Genomic DNA, 13,992 nt, shown 5'->3' with positions numbered 1-13,992 from the left:
ACTAGTGGTCTTGTTGACCATCAACACTTGATGCTCTTTCTTGATTTCTACCTCCGCAGCTTTCAGCATTGCGAAGAGCTCGGGAATAGTCTTGTTCATCCCTTGCATATTATAGTTCATCACGAAGCTCTTGTAGCTTGGTGGCAGTGATTGAAGAATTCTGTCAATGACGCAATCATCTGGAAGATTAACTCCCAATTGAATCAAGTGATTATTATACCCAGACATTTTGAGTATATGCTCACTGACAGAACTGTTCTCCTCCATCTTGCAGCTATAGAACTTATTGGAGACTTCATATCTCTCAATTCGGGCATTTGCTTGAAATATTAACTTCAACTCTTGGAACATCTCATATGCTCCATGACGTTCAAAACGTCGTTGAAGTCCCGATTCTAAGCCGTAAAGCATGGCACACTGAACTATCGAGTAGTCATCAGCTTTGCTCTGCCAGACGTTCATAACATCCGGCGTTGCTCCTGCAGCAGGCCTGGCACCCAGCGGTGCTTCCAGGACGTAATTCTTCTGTGCAGCAATGAGGATAATCCTCAAGTTACGGACCCAGTCCGTGTAATTGCTACCATCATCTTTCAACTTTGCTTTCTCAAGGAACGCATTAAAATTCAACGGAACAACAGCACGAGCCATCTATCTACAATCAAACATAAACAAGCAAGATACTAATCAGGTACTAAGTTTCATGATAAATTTAAGTTCAGTTAATCAAATTAATTAAAGAACTCCCACTTAGATAGACATCCCTCTAATCCTCTAAGTGATTACGTGATCCAAATCAACTAAACCATAACCGATCATCACGTGAGATGGAGTAGTTTTCAATGGTGAACATCGTTATGTTGATCATATCTACTATATGATTCACGCTCGACCTTTCGGTCTCCGTGTTCCGAGGCCATATCTGTATATGCTTGGCTCGTCAAGTATAACCTGAGTATTCCGCGTGTGCAACTGTTTTGCACCCGTTGTATTTGAACGTAGAACCTATCACACCCGATCATCACGTGGTGTCTCAGCACGAAGAACTTTCGCAACGGTGCATACTCAGGGAGAACACTTCTTGATAATTTAGTGAGAGATCATCTTATAATGCTACCGTCAATCAAAGCAAGATAAGATGCATAAAAGGATAAACATCACATGCAATCAATATAAGTGATATGATATGGCCATCATCATCTTGTGCTTGTGATCTCCATCTCCGAAGCACCGTCGTGATCACCATCGTCACCGGCGTGACACCTTGATCTCCATCGTAGCATCGTTGTCGTCTCGCCAAGTTTATGCTTCCACGACTATCACTACCGCTTAGTAATAAAGTAAAGCATTACATCGCGATTTCATTGCATACAATAAAACGACAACCATAAGGCTCCTGCCAGTTGCCGATAACTCGGTTACAAAACATGATCATCTCATACAATAAAATTCAGCATCATGTCTTGACCATATCACATCACAACATGCCCTGCAAAAACAAGTTAGACGTCCTCTACTTTGTTGTTGCAAGTTTTACGTGGCTGCTACGGGCTTAAGCAAGAACCAATCTCACCTACGCATCAAAACCACAACGATAGTTTGTCAAATAGACTCCGTTTTAACCTTCGCAAGGACCGGGCGTAGCCATACTTGGTTCAACTAAAGTTGGAGAGACAGTCGCCCGCAAGACCCTGTGTGCAAAGCACGTCGGGGGAACCGGTCTCGCGTAAGCGTACCCGTAAGGTTGGTCCGGGTCGTCTCGTCCAACAATGCCGCCGAACCAAAGTATGACATGCTGGTAGGCAGTATGACTTATATCGCCCACAACTCACTTGTGTTCTACTCGTGCATATAACATCAACATAAATAACCTAGGCTCGGATGCCACTGTTGGGTTTCGTAGTAATTTCAAAAAAATTCCTACGCACACGCAAGATCATGGTGATGCATAGCAACGAGAGGGGAAAGTGCTGTCTACGTACCCACGCAGACCGACTGCGGAAGCGTTGACACAACGTAGAGGAAGTAGTCGTACGTCTTCGCGATCCAACCGATCAAGCACCGAAACTACGGCACCTCCGAGTTCGAGCACACGTTCAGCTCGATGACGATCCCCGGACTCCGATCCAGCAAAGTGTCGGGGAAGAATTCCGTCAGCACGACGGCGTGGTGACGATCTTGATGCACTACAGCAGCAGGGCTTCGCCTAAACTCCGCTACAGTATTATCGAGGAATATGGTGGCTGGGGGCGCCGCACACGGCTAAGGAATAGATCACGTGGATCAACTTGTGTGTTTCTGGGGTGCCTCTGCCTCAGTATATAAAGGAGCCAAGGGGGAGGGGGGCGCCTGCCAGGAGGAGGGCGCAGGAGGAGTCCTTCTCCTTCCGGGAGTAGGACTCCCCCCCCCAATCCTAGTTGGACTAGGATTCCCCGAGGGGGAAAGAGAGAGAAGGGGGGCCGGCCACCTCTCCTAGTCCTAATAGGACTAGGGGGAGGGGGGAGGCGCGCGGCCACCTTGGGCTGCCCCTTTCTCCTTTCCACTAAAGCCCATCTAGGCCCATATGGTTCCCGGGGGGTTCCGGTAACCTCCCGGTACTCCGGTAAGATCCCGATTTCACCCGGAACACTTCCGATATCCAAACATAGGCTTCCAATATATCAATCTTTACATCTCGACCATTTCGAGACTCCTCGTCATGTCCATGATCACATCCGGGACTCTGAACAACCTTCGGTACATCAAAATGCATAAACTCATAATATAACTGTCATCGTAACCTTAAGCGTGCGGACCCTACGGGTTCGAGAACAATGTAGACATGACCGAGACACGTCTCCGGTCAATAACCAATAGCGGGACCTGGATGCCCATATTGGCTCCTACATATTCTACGAAGATCTTTATCGGTCAGACCGCATAACAACATACGTTGTTCCCTTTGTCATCGGTATGTTACTTGCCCGAGATTCGATCGTCGGTATCCAATACCTAGTTCAATCTCGTTACCGGCAAGTCTCTTTACTCGTTCTGTAATACATCATCTCGCAACTAACTCATTAGTTGCAATGCTTGCAAGGCTTATGTGATGTGCATTACCGAGAGGGCCCAGAGATACCTCTCCGACAATCGGAGTGACAAATCCTAATCTCGAAATACGCCAACCCAACATCTACCTTTGGAGACACCTGTAATGCTCCTTTATAATCACCCAGTTACGTTGTGACGTTTGGTAGCACCCAAAGTGTTCCTCCGGCAAACGGGAGTTGCATAATCTCATAGTTATAGGAACATGTATAAGTCATGAAGAAAGCAATAGCAACATACTAAACGATCGGGTGCTAAGCTAATGGAATGGGTCATGTCAATCAGATCATTCAACTAATGATGTGACCTCGTTAATCAAATAACAACTCATTGTTCATGGTTAGGAAACATAACCATCTTTGATTAACGAGCTAGTCAAGTAGAGGCATACTAGTGACACTTTGTTTGTCTATGTATTCACACATGTATTATGTTTCCGGTTAATACAATTCTAGCATGAATAATAAACATTTATCATGATTATAAGGAAATAAATAATAACTTTATTATTGCCTCTAGGGCATATTTCCTTCACCGATCCCCCCTCCTTCCGCGATGGTGGCATAGCCGCCGCCGCTGCAAATGGGGTCGTTGAGGATTTGTTCGCCATGGCCGCACCCTCTCCATCTGCTTCCCCCCGCCATGAGCGCCGCACCAAAGCGAGGAGATGCAGCACCACCAGCCTTGGATCAGGTAGACGCCGTCGCCACCCCGAGCCACGCTGGATTCCACCACCTAGATCCGTCGAAAACCCCAACCCTAGCGTAGGAGGACAGTCGCCTGGCGATCGCCCCCTATCGCCTTAGCGTCTTGAGACCTGGTGGACCCCTCGCCTCCTTATGCTTAACCTAGCTTTCGATCTCTCTTGTTTCTTTGCTGTGTAGGTGTACTTATTATAAGCGAACTCAGTAACTTTTCATTGCACAACGAGCGGATCGATTATTTCGGCTCGTTTTCCAGCCTGCCTTGCGCTGCTCATGGGCTGGAGAAGACTGACCAACTGTAAAAAAAAGTGCGAAGAAGCACAAATAGATGGTGAAGTTAACTTGGACATAACATGTTACATCTAAATGAATTCTAAATATACCCTAAAGAAATAAGGTAGTGGTGACATAGACGGACCCTTAAATGTTTTATCAGGATTTGTTGTAGTTGCAAACTAAAGTTGTCATTTTTGTGACAATATAAATTGGCATAAAAACTGTTCGATTTGAAAACTAAAGTTGCCATTCCCGAGCAAACGTCAGCCAAATAGCATTACCGTCAAATTTTGTCTAGTTTCATCTAAACCGTGTTTCGCATGTTTGAAATAAGGAAATAAGGGATTTTTGTATGCTAGTTTTGGATGGCTGGCGTCGGACCGACCGTTCAAGCTTCAAGCAGGGGCGTCAGTTTGAGGTGTTCCCTTGGAGATGCCCTAATCTCGAATCCATCGTACCCCTCCATCCAACGGTGCAGAGACAGTTCCTGCTACCTCGCAAAATTGCCACCCAGCCACACAGACCCCCCGCCGCCGCCGACGCCGACGCCTCTAACCCCCGCCTTTGGCCACCTGCACCTCCCCGAGCCAGAAATTCCTTTTCCGTGCCCGTCGATTCGCGGGAGGCGCCATGGAGCACGGTTCGGTGGCGGATTCCAGCGCGTCGACCTTCTCCGTCATGGAGGAGGATCACACCCTCGCCAACTCCGTCAGATTTGTACTCAACCAGGAGTGAGTGACGTTTCTCCATCCTTTTCCGCTTCCCCTTTTGTAAAAGAATCCATCTCTATGTGTGCGGTATTGCTAATTCTACGGCGGAACTGTGGACGCATGATTAGAGAAGAGAAATAGTGTTCTCGTGTTAGTGCTGGACTTTTGGTTGTTTCTAGCTTCTTGCAATGTTCGATACGGAGTGCAGAGATAGACATGGATTTGTGGTGGGATTATGTCAATTTTAGTGAGAAGCTTGTTTGGAACAGAGCAATTGAGCATCCGGATCAACAGGAACCGCAAATAATATTACCATCTGCTGGCCAAGGCTTTGATCTTTGGTGCATGCCATGGGAGTAATGTGCTGCAACGGGGGCAAGATGGCCAAGTTTGCATCCTTTCTAGGACCATGGCCACTGCGCCAATGATTCTTTCTTATTTTTGTCCCGGAACCATGAAACCTAACATACATGTCCCAACCAATACTGGTAGGAATGTTCACACCAAAATAGCCTAGACACATGTCATCGGTCAAAGTGCTGGTGCCGCACAGTCAGAGGGTCTGGGCTGAGGTTAGGACAAAAGTGAGTCACTTAATTTACTTCCGGGATCTGGATGTTATGTTTCATAATTCCAGGGTTTAACCTTTGGATTGGTTCCAGGACGTGTGAAGTTCTGTACTCTTTTCAAATTAATTTTCTGGGTTGGAAGATAAATACTCTAGTTTCTCCTACTTTGTTTTCATCACCTGAGACTAAGAGAGTAAAACAAAAAGCTTTAGGCCATAAGATGAAGCAACCATCTTGGTCTGTTTGGTATAATTGTCAACACAGTGTTGATTTATGGTCATATATTTGGAATATCGTCTTAGTTGCTGCAAAATGTAAGTGCATAGTAAGTCTATATGGCCTAAAGTTAGACTACCAAACATCTTGGCGCATGTTCATAAAACTCAGGTACTTGCTCAGCATAGCATCTTCTTTTCCTCACGGTGAACCACCTTCATGAAACTAACCTGATGTTACTGAATGGATTTAATGAATTTTCTGTTAGCATTATCTCAGCAGATAACACTTAGATTTTCCAATTCAATGTGTCAAGGGGGCAACTAGTTCTAATTTAATTCTAATCAAAAAGTCATATATGATTTCCAAGTGGAACTATGAATATCTGTAATTAGAAGTCGTTATTTTGCTTAACTGTTTGGTGGCATTAGAGTATGCAAAAAGGTGAACGTTTTCTGTTATACTTCTACTGGAAGCTAAAACCTTACAAATACAATTTGATGTCTAAATACTAGAAACAAACATGAATATGTCTGTTCAAGATCCTCATTCTCTTTTTCTGGTTTCATCTTCTACTCACAGCCCAAGGGTAGCATTTTGTGGATATAGCATCCCTCATCCTGCTGATAACAAAGTCAACATAAGAGTTCAGACTACAGGTATTGTATCGTGTCATATGATCCTGATATTTTATTTGTTAATCCCTGTGGACTTAACTGTTGCTTTTGTACATGCTTTATGTTGATTAAATTTGCAAGAATCACATCCTATCTGCTACTTCCTACAGTTGCGTCTCGAGTAGGTAGTTGGTTTTCTAATGCCTAGTATTTGTAAATCTATCTTCATACCAGATGTTCCAATGTGTTGGGTAGCTTATTAGGTCGCCTTTCCTTTACAAATTGTACATCTAGATATCAGATAGTGTTGTTGCTTCCATGGTGTTGGCAGACACAGCTAGATTGATGTTTCTGTTTGGATTAAATTCAATTCCAATACCGGAACTATCAATGCCGTCTCATTGCCCACTAACCACTTCCCAGTTTCACTATCCGTCTAATCCCCTGAAGAAAGCGCTCACGCTATTCTGATGTGTCTTTGTTGTGCTGTCAGGAGATCAAGCAAAGGATGTAATGAAAGATGCTTTACAGGACTTGATGGTGATGGGCCAGCATGTTAGAGGGACTTTTGACAAAGCAGTGGCTGATTTTAAATCAAAGATGCCTGCAGAACAAATGGATGTTGATTTGAATCAGCAATGAAGCTGGAGCCCCTGTTCATCGGGAGCAATACAATATGTGTAACTAGTTTATTGTCGGAATGCGGGTTAGTTGCGATTTCTTCCATTTGAGGTGTCTATGGGTCAATGTCTGGAAATTGTCTTTAGAGAAGTATGTACTGTTACCGAGTTCCTTTGTTGAACACTGGAATGTTGGAGTTTGCTATGAATTTATAATTAACTCAATCTCCAAGAAGGTTTTTAAAGGTGGTCCAAACACTCTGGAATTGGGTTCAGAATCACCAATGGCACAAGAGCAATCAACGTGAAAACTCTTGGCACTCTTTGGATTGCAGGAATTTCGTAAGATCCTTTCTGTAAGGTTCCAGCCTCCCGAATTCCAGGCTCTTTGGATCTTAAAAATGATGGTACGATCCTTCCAGCCTCTGGAATTTCAGGCTCTCCGAATCTTAAAAATGATGGTACCAATTTCATAGGATTTTGCCTCTAATCGATTTAATTTTGAGTTGATGCCTAAATTCTGTAGGAATTTTGGTTTCACTGTGATGTCATGTGCCCCACTCTTTCTGTAAGGTTGAACTCAGGTGCTGTACTTTTAAAACACATCACGTTCACCATTTTCGCAATTTTCAGCGAATTTGTTGCCCAAAGCAGAAGTTGATTGCATGAGTTCACCACAAATGGTGATTACATATCATGAGCATGTCGCCATCTGGCTTGCTTTCCAGACCAAATGCATATAACAACCTTTTAAGGGCAACCACTCAGAGTATGTGGGTCATCTTTCACATTTTTTAAAGTTTAAATCGTGGCAACAACGTCAAGGTGGTAGCGGCGATGGCATGTTGGAATAAGGTTTCTTCGATTTTTCTTCCTATGTTGTATCGTTCTTATCTGAATAAAACAGTTTTGTGTTCTAAAAATTCGCCCTCGTGAAGCTCTGCCAGTGCATGTATGTACTCACATTTTGCAAAGTTTGAATCAGAAGCACAGCCATACTGGCGTGCAAAATATACAAGTATATCTTCCCAAATGAGATAAATCTACTCACAAGAAGTGTATCAAATGAAACGAGATGGCACAACTTGCAGAATTTCACAGTGAAGTTGCAGCATGTCAACACCAAGTCCCAACTCTGGATAATGCTAATACTTTATTTGCACTACCTTATTGAATCACCAACGATAAAACAAATGAGTTCTCAAGGATGTGGCACATTTAAAAGCATCTGTATCAGATGCTAACTAGTGCTCCACATTCCACTGACAAAGCAATGCAGACTATGGCTAACATGCATGAAGAAAACAACATAGAGAAACAAGACCACAGGAACAAATTAGAACCCTAGGATCCGAAATGGTACAGGGATGCACGAACAGCATCCAGAGCTACAAATAAAACACTAAACACCTCCGACTGGTCGAGCATCAACAATGGCAGTGAGCTGAGGATGACCACCAGGTGCATATTCCCAAAGAATGAAGATCAGATCCACAGTTATTAGCCTTTCCAGAGTTATTCACCAAGTGATAGGGGCACAATTCCAAATATGCTGCTCCTTTCCTGATGCATTCCTTTAAGGATTCTTGACGCGAATTCACAGCCACAAAAGAGTGGTCTAGGAGTGGTTTGGAACTCACGAGAAAAAAAGGCTGAAAGAACTAAGTACGAAGAGGCCCAGAGACGGCGTCACGCCCAGAGTTGGGGTCTTTTTGTTTCAAAGACATACTTGCAAACTGCGAGTCAAGGTCTCTGCTGTTACTACGACCAAGAGTAGGAGGCTGTGGTGGCTGTTGCTGCTGCTGATACAATGACCTTAGACGACCAATTTCCCGCTCAAACATCTCCTGTTGAACTGCAATATTGGAGTAGAACAGTCAGACCATTCCATTTTTCTTAATTTTTTAGCAGAACAAAATCTCATGGCAGGGTGTTCAGCTTTGAGTAAATAAACTTAATACCCCAATCAAGATTTTCGAGTCGACGAGTCATTCTAGGGTAGCGACTGTTGACAAGTCGACCCTGCAGTTGAGTTGACCTTACAGTTACGACTCCACGACTAGTCGCGACTAGTCATTCGACTCAAAAACAGTGCACCCAATTAAACCAAATCTTGTGCAGAAGATGTTCGTACAATCTGATAATATCTCACTAACGCTACGTTTGGCACTGAGGTGGATTATGATAAATTGATAATCCAGCTTCTACAACTGGTGTTTGCCTTTTTTTTGTTAACTGCAAACTGAGCCTAAGGCAGCAATCTCTCAATTTCTTTTAGAAAATTAAGCTCCTCAGGTTACCAATGCGTTTCTTAGCTAGCAATCTCTCACTATCTTAGGCATGAAAGCCACGAAAAGTAAGCATACACAAACCACATGAAATACAACCACTAGCATGTGACTATGTATTTGAATGGACACATGCATTATATGAATTGTATGCATGAATATGCAGAAGCCTAACTTGAAATATCATAAGAACATATTTGTGCATTTAGAATTTCAGCGACCGATGGTTCCACCAGTCTTGTCCATGACACATGATATGTTCCAAGAACTTATCAAAGAACTATGGACTATTTGTATCCTCTACAAAGCTTGGCTAAGGTCCCAAACGTGCCTATTAAGGCCATGCTGCAACTTTAGCTTGGATAAGTGGTAGGTAATTTTGTTTCATGCCTTGCAAACTTCAAGGTTCATTAGGTCTTTGAAGGATAAAACGAATAGTAGTCGCCGTTTGAGTTCACTTAAAACATGATTGTTTGATATCAAACTTTTATGAGGATGCTTCAGCCTAAAGTTCAACCAGAATTCTTACTGACAAGACAGTACAACGTAAAGACATCTCTCCAGAATTTGAGCACCATCGATATTTAACAGTAGTTCATATTTCTCCTGTCCACAAGACATTGTATAGAAAATTCTAAACTTATTTATGCATGTACCCATCACTTAGACTTCTCACTGAGAAGACAGTATAGTGTAAACTGTAAAGATATCTCTTCAGAATTTGAACACCATCTATATTTAACACTAGTTTCATATTTCTCCTATCCAGAAGACATTTTATAGAAAACATACTTGTTTATGCATGTACTCAACTACTTGGTTGATCCTCAATCTTACCTAAGAAACTCATGTTATTGGTCCTCATTAACGTCACAGAAAGTACAACACCCCAACCTTCTTTTAAAAAGTATATGAATAGAACCTCAAAATGGTACTGTATCTCTAAAGTTCACTGAAGAGTTGCATTTGAATAATTTTTTAGTGAAATTTAATGCAATAGTAAAAAAAAACTTTTTGATGGGGAGCAGAAGTCCAAAATATGAAGAAAAAAAATACAAGTGGGCATACTTACCACGTTTAATTACTTGCTCCTGTGCTATACTCTCCAGCCTTTGCTTCAAGGCTTTGTTTTCCAAGTCTAGCATTATATTTTGTTGAGTAAGAAACTCCATTTCAGCAGACACTTCTATCCCTTCTGACTGCATTATTCAGACATAAAAAATTTCTGTTTGTCAAATACAACACTGCATTGTGGAACAGAAACCATTTTTTGTTGTGATGAGCTCACCTGTAATGATTGGACTTTACCCTCAAGCTCAGCAATATACTGAAGTTTTCGAACACGAGACCTCTGAGCATATTGCCTGCAAGAAATGTTGGTAAAAAAATATTAGATGCGTTAAAGTATGGAAATGTTTAACCATGCTATTACAACTTGCAGATTGGGAATCTTGACATATATATGTACGCTAATTAAAATTTTAAAAAATCTGATAAACCATAGTGCCTTAAGTCCAATCTAACTAGTATATAGGTAGCTATGCAATTGCAATGTCCGTACCATTGTCCATTAAGGATTTTACAATTATATATATGATCATGTCTGATTTAAGACTCATAAAGTTGAGGTGCAATTTTACAAGGAAGAATATTCAAATGTTGTTTTACATTTATGTTGCCATCGGACACTATCCATTCTGTCAGGTGTGACCACAACTAATGTGTGAAATAAGTACATATTTGTACTATTCTATCAGGTGTGAGCATCGGTGGTGGAGGGGGGAATGACATGAGCCAGGGCTGCCCTCATGTTTCCTAAGTGCATGCATGTCATCTTGGCAATCCTTAAAATCCAAGGAATTCTCTAGTATTGCATACTTTGGGCCCTCATTAATATTGTTAAAATATTCGATTCATTTGGCAGCCCTCTAACTTTAGTTCCTTGCTCCACCACTGGCGAGCATGATCAAATGTGCCACGCGACTATACAGAATTAGTAAAGGACTACATTGCTTGCTTTATCACGTTGAACTTCAGAATAGCAAAACCAGCAGAGCGTATTCTGATTTTAAAATCTAAGCTAACCATATTTTGACTTTAAAATATAAGCTAACCCACATCAAAGGGCTGGCCCTGCTGTATGTGGTCAAAATTTAAGTAAATGGATAGCACTCCCTGGCTATCATCGTTAATGATTCTCAATTGTTAAATTTCAGAACACAGATAAGTGTTGGAAGTGATAGCATGGATGCAATCATGCAGCAGGAGTATACTCACTGTTTAGCACGCTTGGTGTCCGCCTCCGATTGTGCATACTTTGGCAGCACACCATCCTTCCTCTCTGCCCCAAGTTCATCAAGAGCTCTTTTGTCCATGGCATGTTCATGATCCCTCGATGCACTCAGTGGCCCGTGATGCCCACCCAGCTTCTCCCTCACCAGCACCGGCGGCCCTGGCCTGTAACCTGCCAAATTCGGCATGCCTTGTTCCCACGGCCGGCCCTGCAGCCTCCCGTATGAGCTTGGCTTGGCATAGTACTCCTGCACACCACCCCATGGGGCAGCCTGCCCTCCTCCCCCCATCTCCTCAAAACCATTGGCAAATGCGCCAGAGGCAGCGCTTCCGTCGAACAGTGCAAAAGAGTCGCTCGACGACCTGCGGTGCCCCGCGCGGCGCACGGGCGTCTCAGGCTCGTCGAGCAGGTCGTCGAGCCACGACGGCTGCTCCTCAATGATGCTCTCAGACGACGTGCGCTGGTGGTGCCCATGGCCGTGGCCATGCCCAAAGCGGTGGTGCGTGGCGCCCTGTGGCCGGGCGATCGGGCCATGGTCCGCGTACGGGGACGGCGACGCTGCCGTCGGGAACGGGCTACGCGGCGGCAGCAGCGCCTGCTTCTGGAGTTTCGCGTTCGCCATCATCATCTGCTCGACCAAACTGCACACAACAGAGAGCACATCTGTGAGATTTGAGCAAATTTAACACTAAACTAACACGAACTTGCATCGAATCGAGGCGGTCCAATTCACAGCTCTACCCACAGATCTCAGCGAACGGCATGACAGAACAATTTTGCTTGTGTTCTTCTACGGCGAATTCGCGTCAAAGATTCGAATTTGCTTCGACCGCAAGCATCCAATTGTGCCACGAAGTGGTCAAGATCCGAGGTCCGCATAAAGGACCGAACCGGAGGGTGTCAATTGGACGAAGAAAACGCAGCAGAAACACACACGCATCGAAACAGCACGGCACAAATCGAGGCGGATCAAGAAGAGCAAGGCCGCACCAGGAACTGCAGAAAGAAACAACCAAAACCGCGAAAAATACTCACCAATTCGGCCGCAACTCTTCCGACCGCCCCACCCCAGATTTGCCGCAACCAAAGCCTCGCACTAATCCACAGTTATTCGTATTCGTTGGAGCTAATCTTCGGGGGATTAGAGCTTGCGGCGAGGAGGGGGGCGAGGGATGGGGGAGGAGAGTAGGAGACGAATGGAGAAATTGTATAGTACTGAGGGGAGAAAAAAAACAATTAAATAGTGTCTCGCTAGTGTTTTAATATTGCGGCAGCGACAAGAAATTGGTTTGCAGAAACTTTGATGAACGCCCGCCGTCGGATTGAGAGGCCCAACGGTGCCGAGAAATCTGGTGAGAATTATTGTCTTCGATGAGGGGAAGCAGGTGGCCGGTACTAGCGGCGGGAGATGTAAACGCTGTGCGTCCCCAAGGTGTGCCTACGTCAAATTTTGCTTATTTATGTGACCCATTTTTTTTGCCTATTATATCCGTATGACCCAAGTTCACAACCCGAGAATACTTTGTGCAAAGGAGCGCAAAATTGCGGAGAAACTCAGATAAGGTTCTACTCCCTCCGTTCTAAATTACTCGTCACAGAAATGGATGTATCTAAAACTAAAATACATCTAGATACATCCATACCCACGACAAATAAATCGGAACGGAGGGAGTACGACTGTTTTGGTTCGTTTCAGTGTTTGTAGTCATCGTTAGATGATAATGTAATTTATGTTACTTCTGGTGTTCTTTATATTGTCCGTACAATTGATGAATAGACCGGAAGTTTTTCCTGCAAAAAATAAAAATACTATGGACACTTTTAGCAAGCAATTGATTCCATTTACCAATGGTGTTTCTATGTTAGTTTTTCATCTCGTGAATATATTGTGGTGTTACATGTTTCCTTGAACCAAAGGAGTATTGCATTTGCTAGCAGGACATATTTGAGCCATACACACACAGGAGACATCAATCCAAGAGAAGAGCAAGAAAAGAGAATGGAATAATGTGCATGAGCTAGCAGTGGAGCTGGTGCATGTGGCAGAAACGCGGCGTTGTTGTTTAAGTGCAGCCCATATTGGGTAGTGGGGGCAAACAGAAAACAGAAAAACAACTCATGCCACCAGCCGGACAGCTCAGGATCCAGCTGCGACCACAACACCATCTGCTGCTGTCGTGCTGTCTTTATTCCACCCTTCCATTTTTCTCTCTCTACTACTTGCCCTCGTGGCTGCCTCTTCTTTTCATTTTACACCTCGTGGCTTGCTGGGAAGTGTATGGATAAATCCGGGTACATATGAATCCATTTTAGAAAACACATTTTAAAATGCCAAAAAATTCTGAAAAAAAGTGTGCGCTGACATCTTCATATTCTAAGTGTGCGTGGAAAGTTTCACGAAAAAACAATTTTTTTGTAGCCTGTGCAAAAAAGACAAAATATTGCGCCGTGAAACGCTATTAGAAGCACTAAAAATTGTCTTTTTTACGAAGCCAAAATAAAAATACTTTTTTTCACAAAATTTTGTGCCATGGACATATTTTTGCGAACATGTATGCACAAAATTTTGTTTAGAATTTTTGGACATTACAAAACACGTTAAAAGTACATTTTTG

The 13,992-nt window shown here is 43.5% G+C and overlaps 2 protein-coding genes across 2 annotated transcripts; one reads left to right on the top strand and one right to left on the bottom strand.

Moving 5' to 3' along the window:
• The first annotated feature begins 4,520 nt into the window (after nucleotides 1-4,520).
• On the top strand, nucleotides 4,521-7,041 carry LOC123086555 (DNA-directed RNA polymerases I and III subunit RPAC2). Its single transcript, XM_044508314.1, has 3 exons — nucleotides 4,521-4,795; nucleotides 6,142-6,218; nucleotides 6,670-7,041. The coding sequence occupies exons 1-3, from the start codon at nucleotides 4,695-4,697 to the stop codon at nucleotides 6,816-6,818; spliced, it is 327 nt and encodes a 108-aa protein (XP_044364249.1). The 5' UTR covers nucleotides 4,521-4,694; the 3' UTR covers nucleotides 6,819-7,041.
• Nucleotides 7,042-7,930: 889 nt separating this feature from the next.
• Nucleotides 7,931-12,664, bottom strand: LOC123086554 (uncharacterized protein At4g06598). Its single transcript, XM_044508313.1, has 5 exons — nucleotides 12,413-12,664; nucleotides 11,362-12,018; nucleotides 10,373-10,448; nucleotides 10,157-10,283; nucleotides 7,931-8,651 (listed from the first exon to the last, which is right to left on the bottom strand). The coding sequence occupies exons 2-5, from the start codon at nucleotides 12,003-12,005 to the stop codon at nucleotides 8,458-8,460; spliced, it is 1,041 nt and encodes a 346-aa protein (XP_044364248.1). The 5' UTR covers nucleotides 12,006-12,018; nucleotides 12,413-12,664; the 3' UTR covers nucleotides 7,931-8,457.
• Between the last annotated feature and the right edge of the window lie 1,328 nt (nucleotides 12,665-13,992).

Source organism: Triticum aestivum, chromosome 4A (genome assembly GCF_018294505.1).
Source record: "Triticum aestivum cultivar Chinese Spring chromosome 4A, IWGSC CS RefSeq v2.1, whole genome shotgun sequence".
In the NCBI taxonomy this organism is placed as follows: Eukaryota; Viridiplantae; Streptophyta; class Magnoliopsida; order Poales; family Poaceae; genus Triticum; species Triticum aestivum.
This window is presented reverse-complemented; position numbering and strand designations above follow the sequence as displayed.

What these genes read in the sequence shown, in the direction of transcription:
- LOC123086555 (XM_044508314.1), top strand. Translation starts at nt 4,695, where the DNA reads ATGGAGCACGGTTCGGTGGCGGATTCCAGCGCGTCGACCTTCTCCGTC. An exon ending in AGATTTGTACTCAACCAGGA is followed by an intron (nt 4,796 to 6,141) that starts GTGAGTGACGTT and finishes TTCTACTCACAG; the next exon opens with CCCAAGGGTAGCATTTTGTG. An exon ending in CATAAGAGTTCAGACTACAG is followed by an intron (nt 6,219 to 6,669) that starts GTATTGTATCGT and finishes TTGTGCTGTCAG; the next exon opens with GAGATCAAGCAAAGGATGTA.
- LOC123086554 (XM_044508313.1), bottom strand. Translation starts at nt 12,005, where the DNA reads ATGATGATGGCGAACGCGAAACTCCAGAAGCAGGCGCTGCTGCCGCCG. An exon ending in GTAAAGTCCAATCATTACAG is followed by an intron (nt 10,284 to 10,372) that starts GTGAGCTCATCA and finishes TGAATAATGCAG; the next exon opens with TCAGAAGGGATAGAAGTGTC. An exon ending in GGAGCAAGTAATTAAACGTG is followed by an intron (nt 8,652 to 10,156) that starts GTAAGTATGCCC and finishes CCAATATTGCAG; the next exon opens with TTCAACAGGAGATGTTTGAG.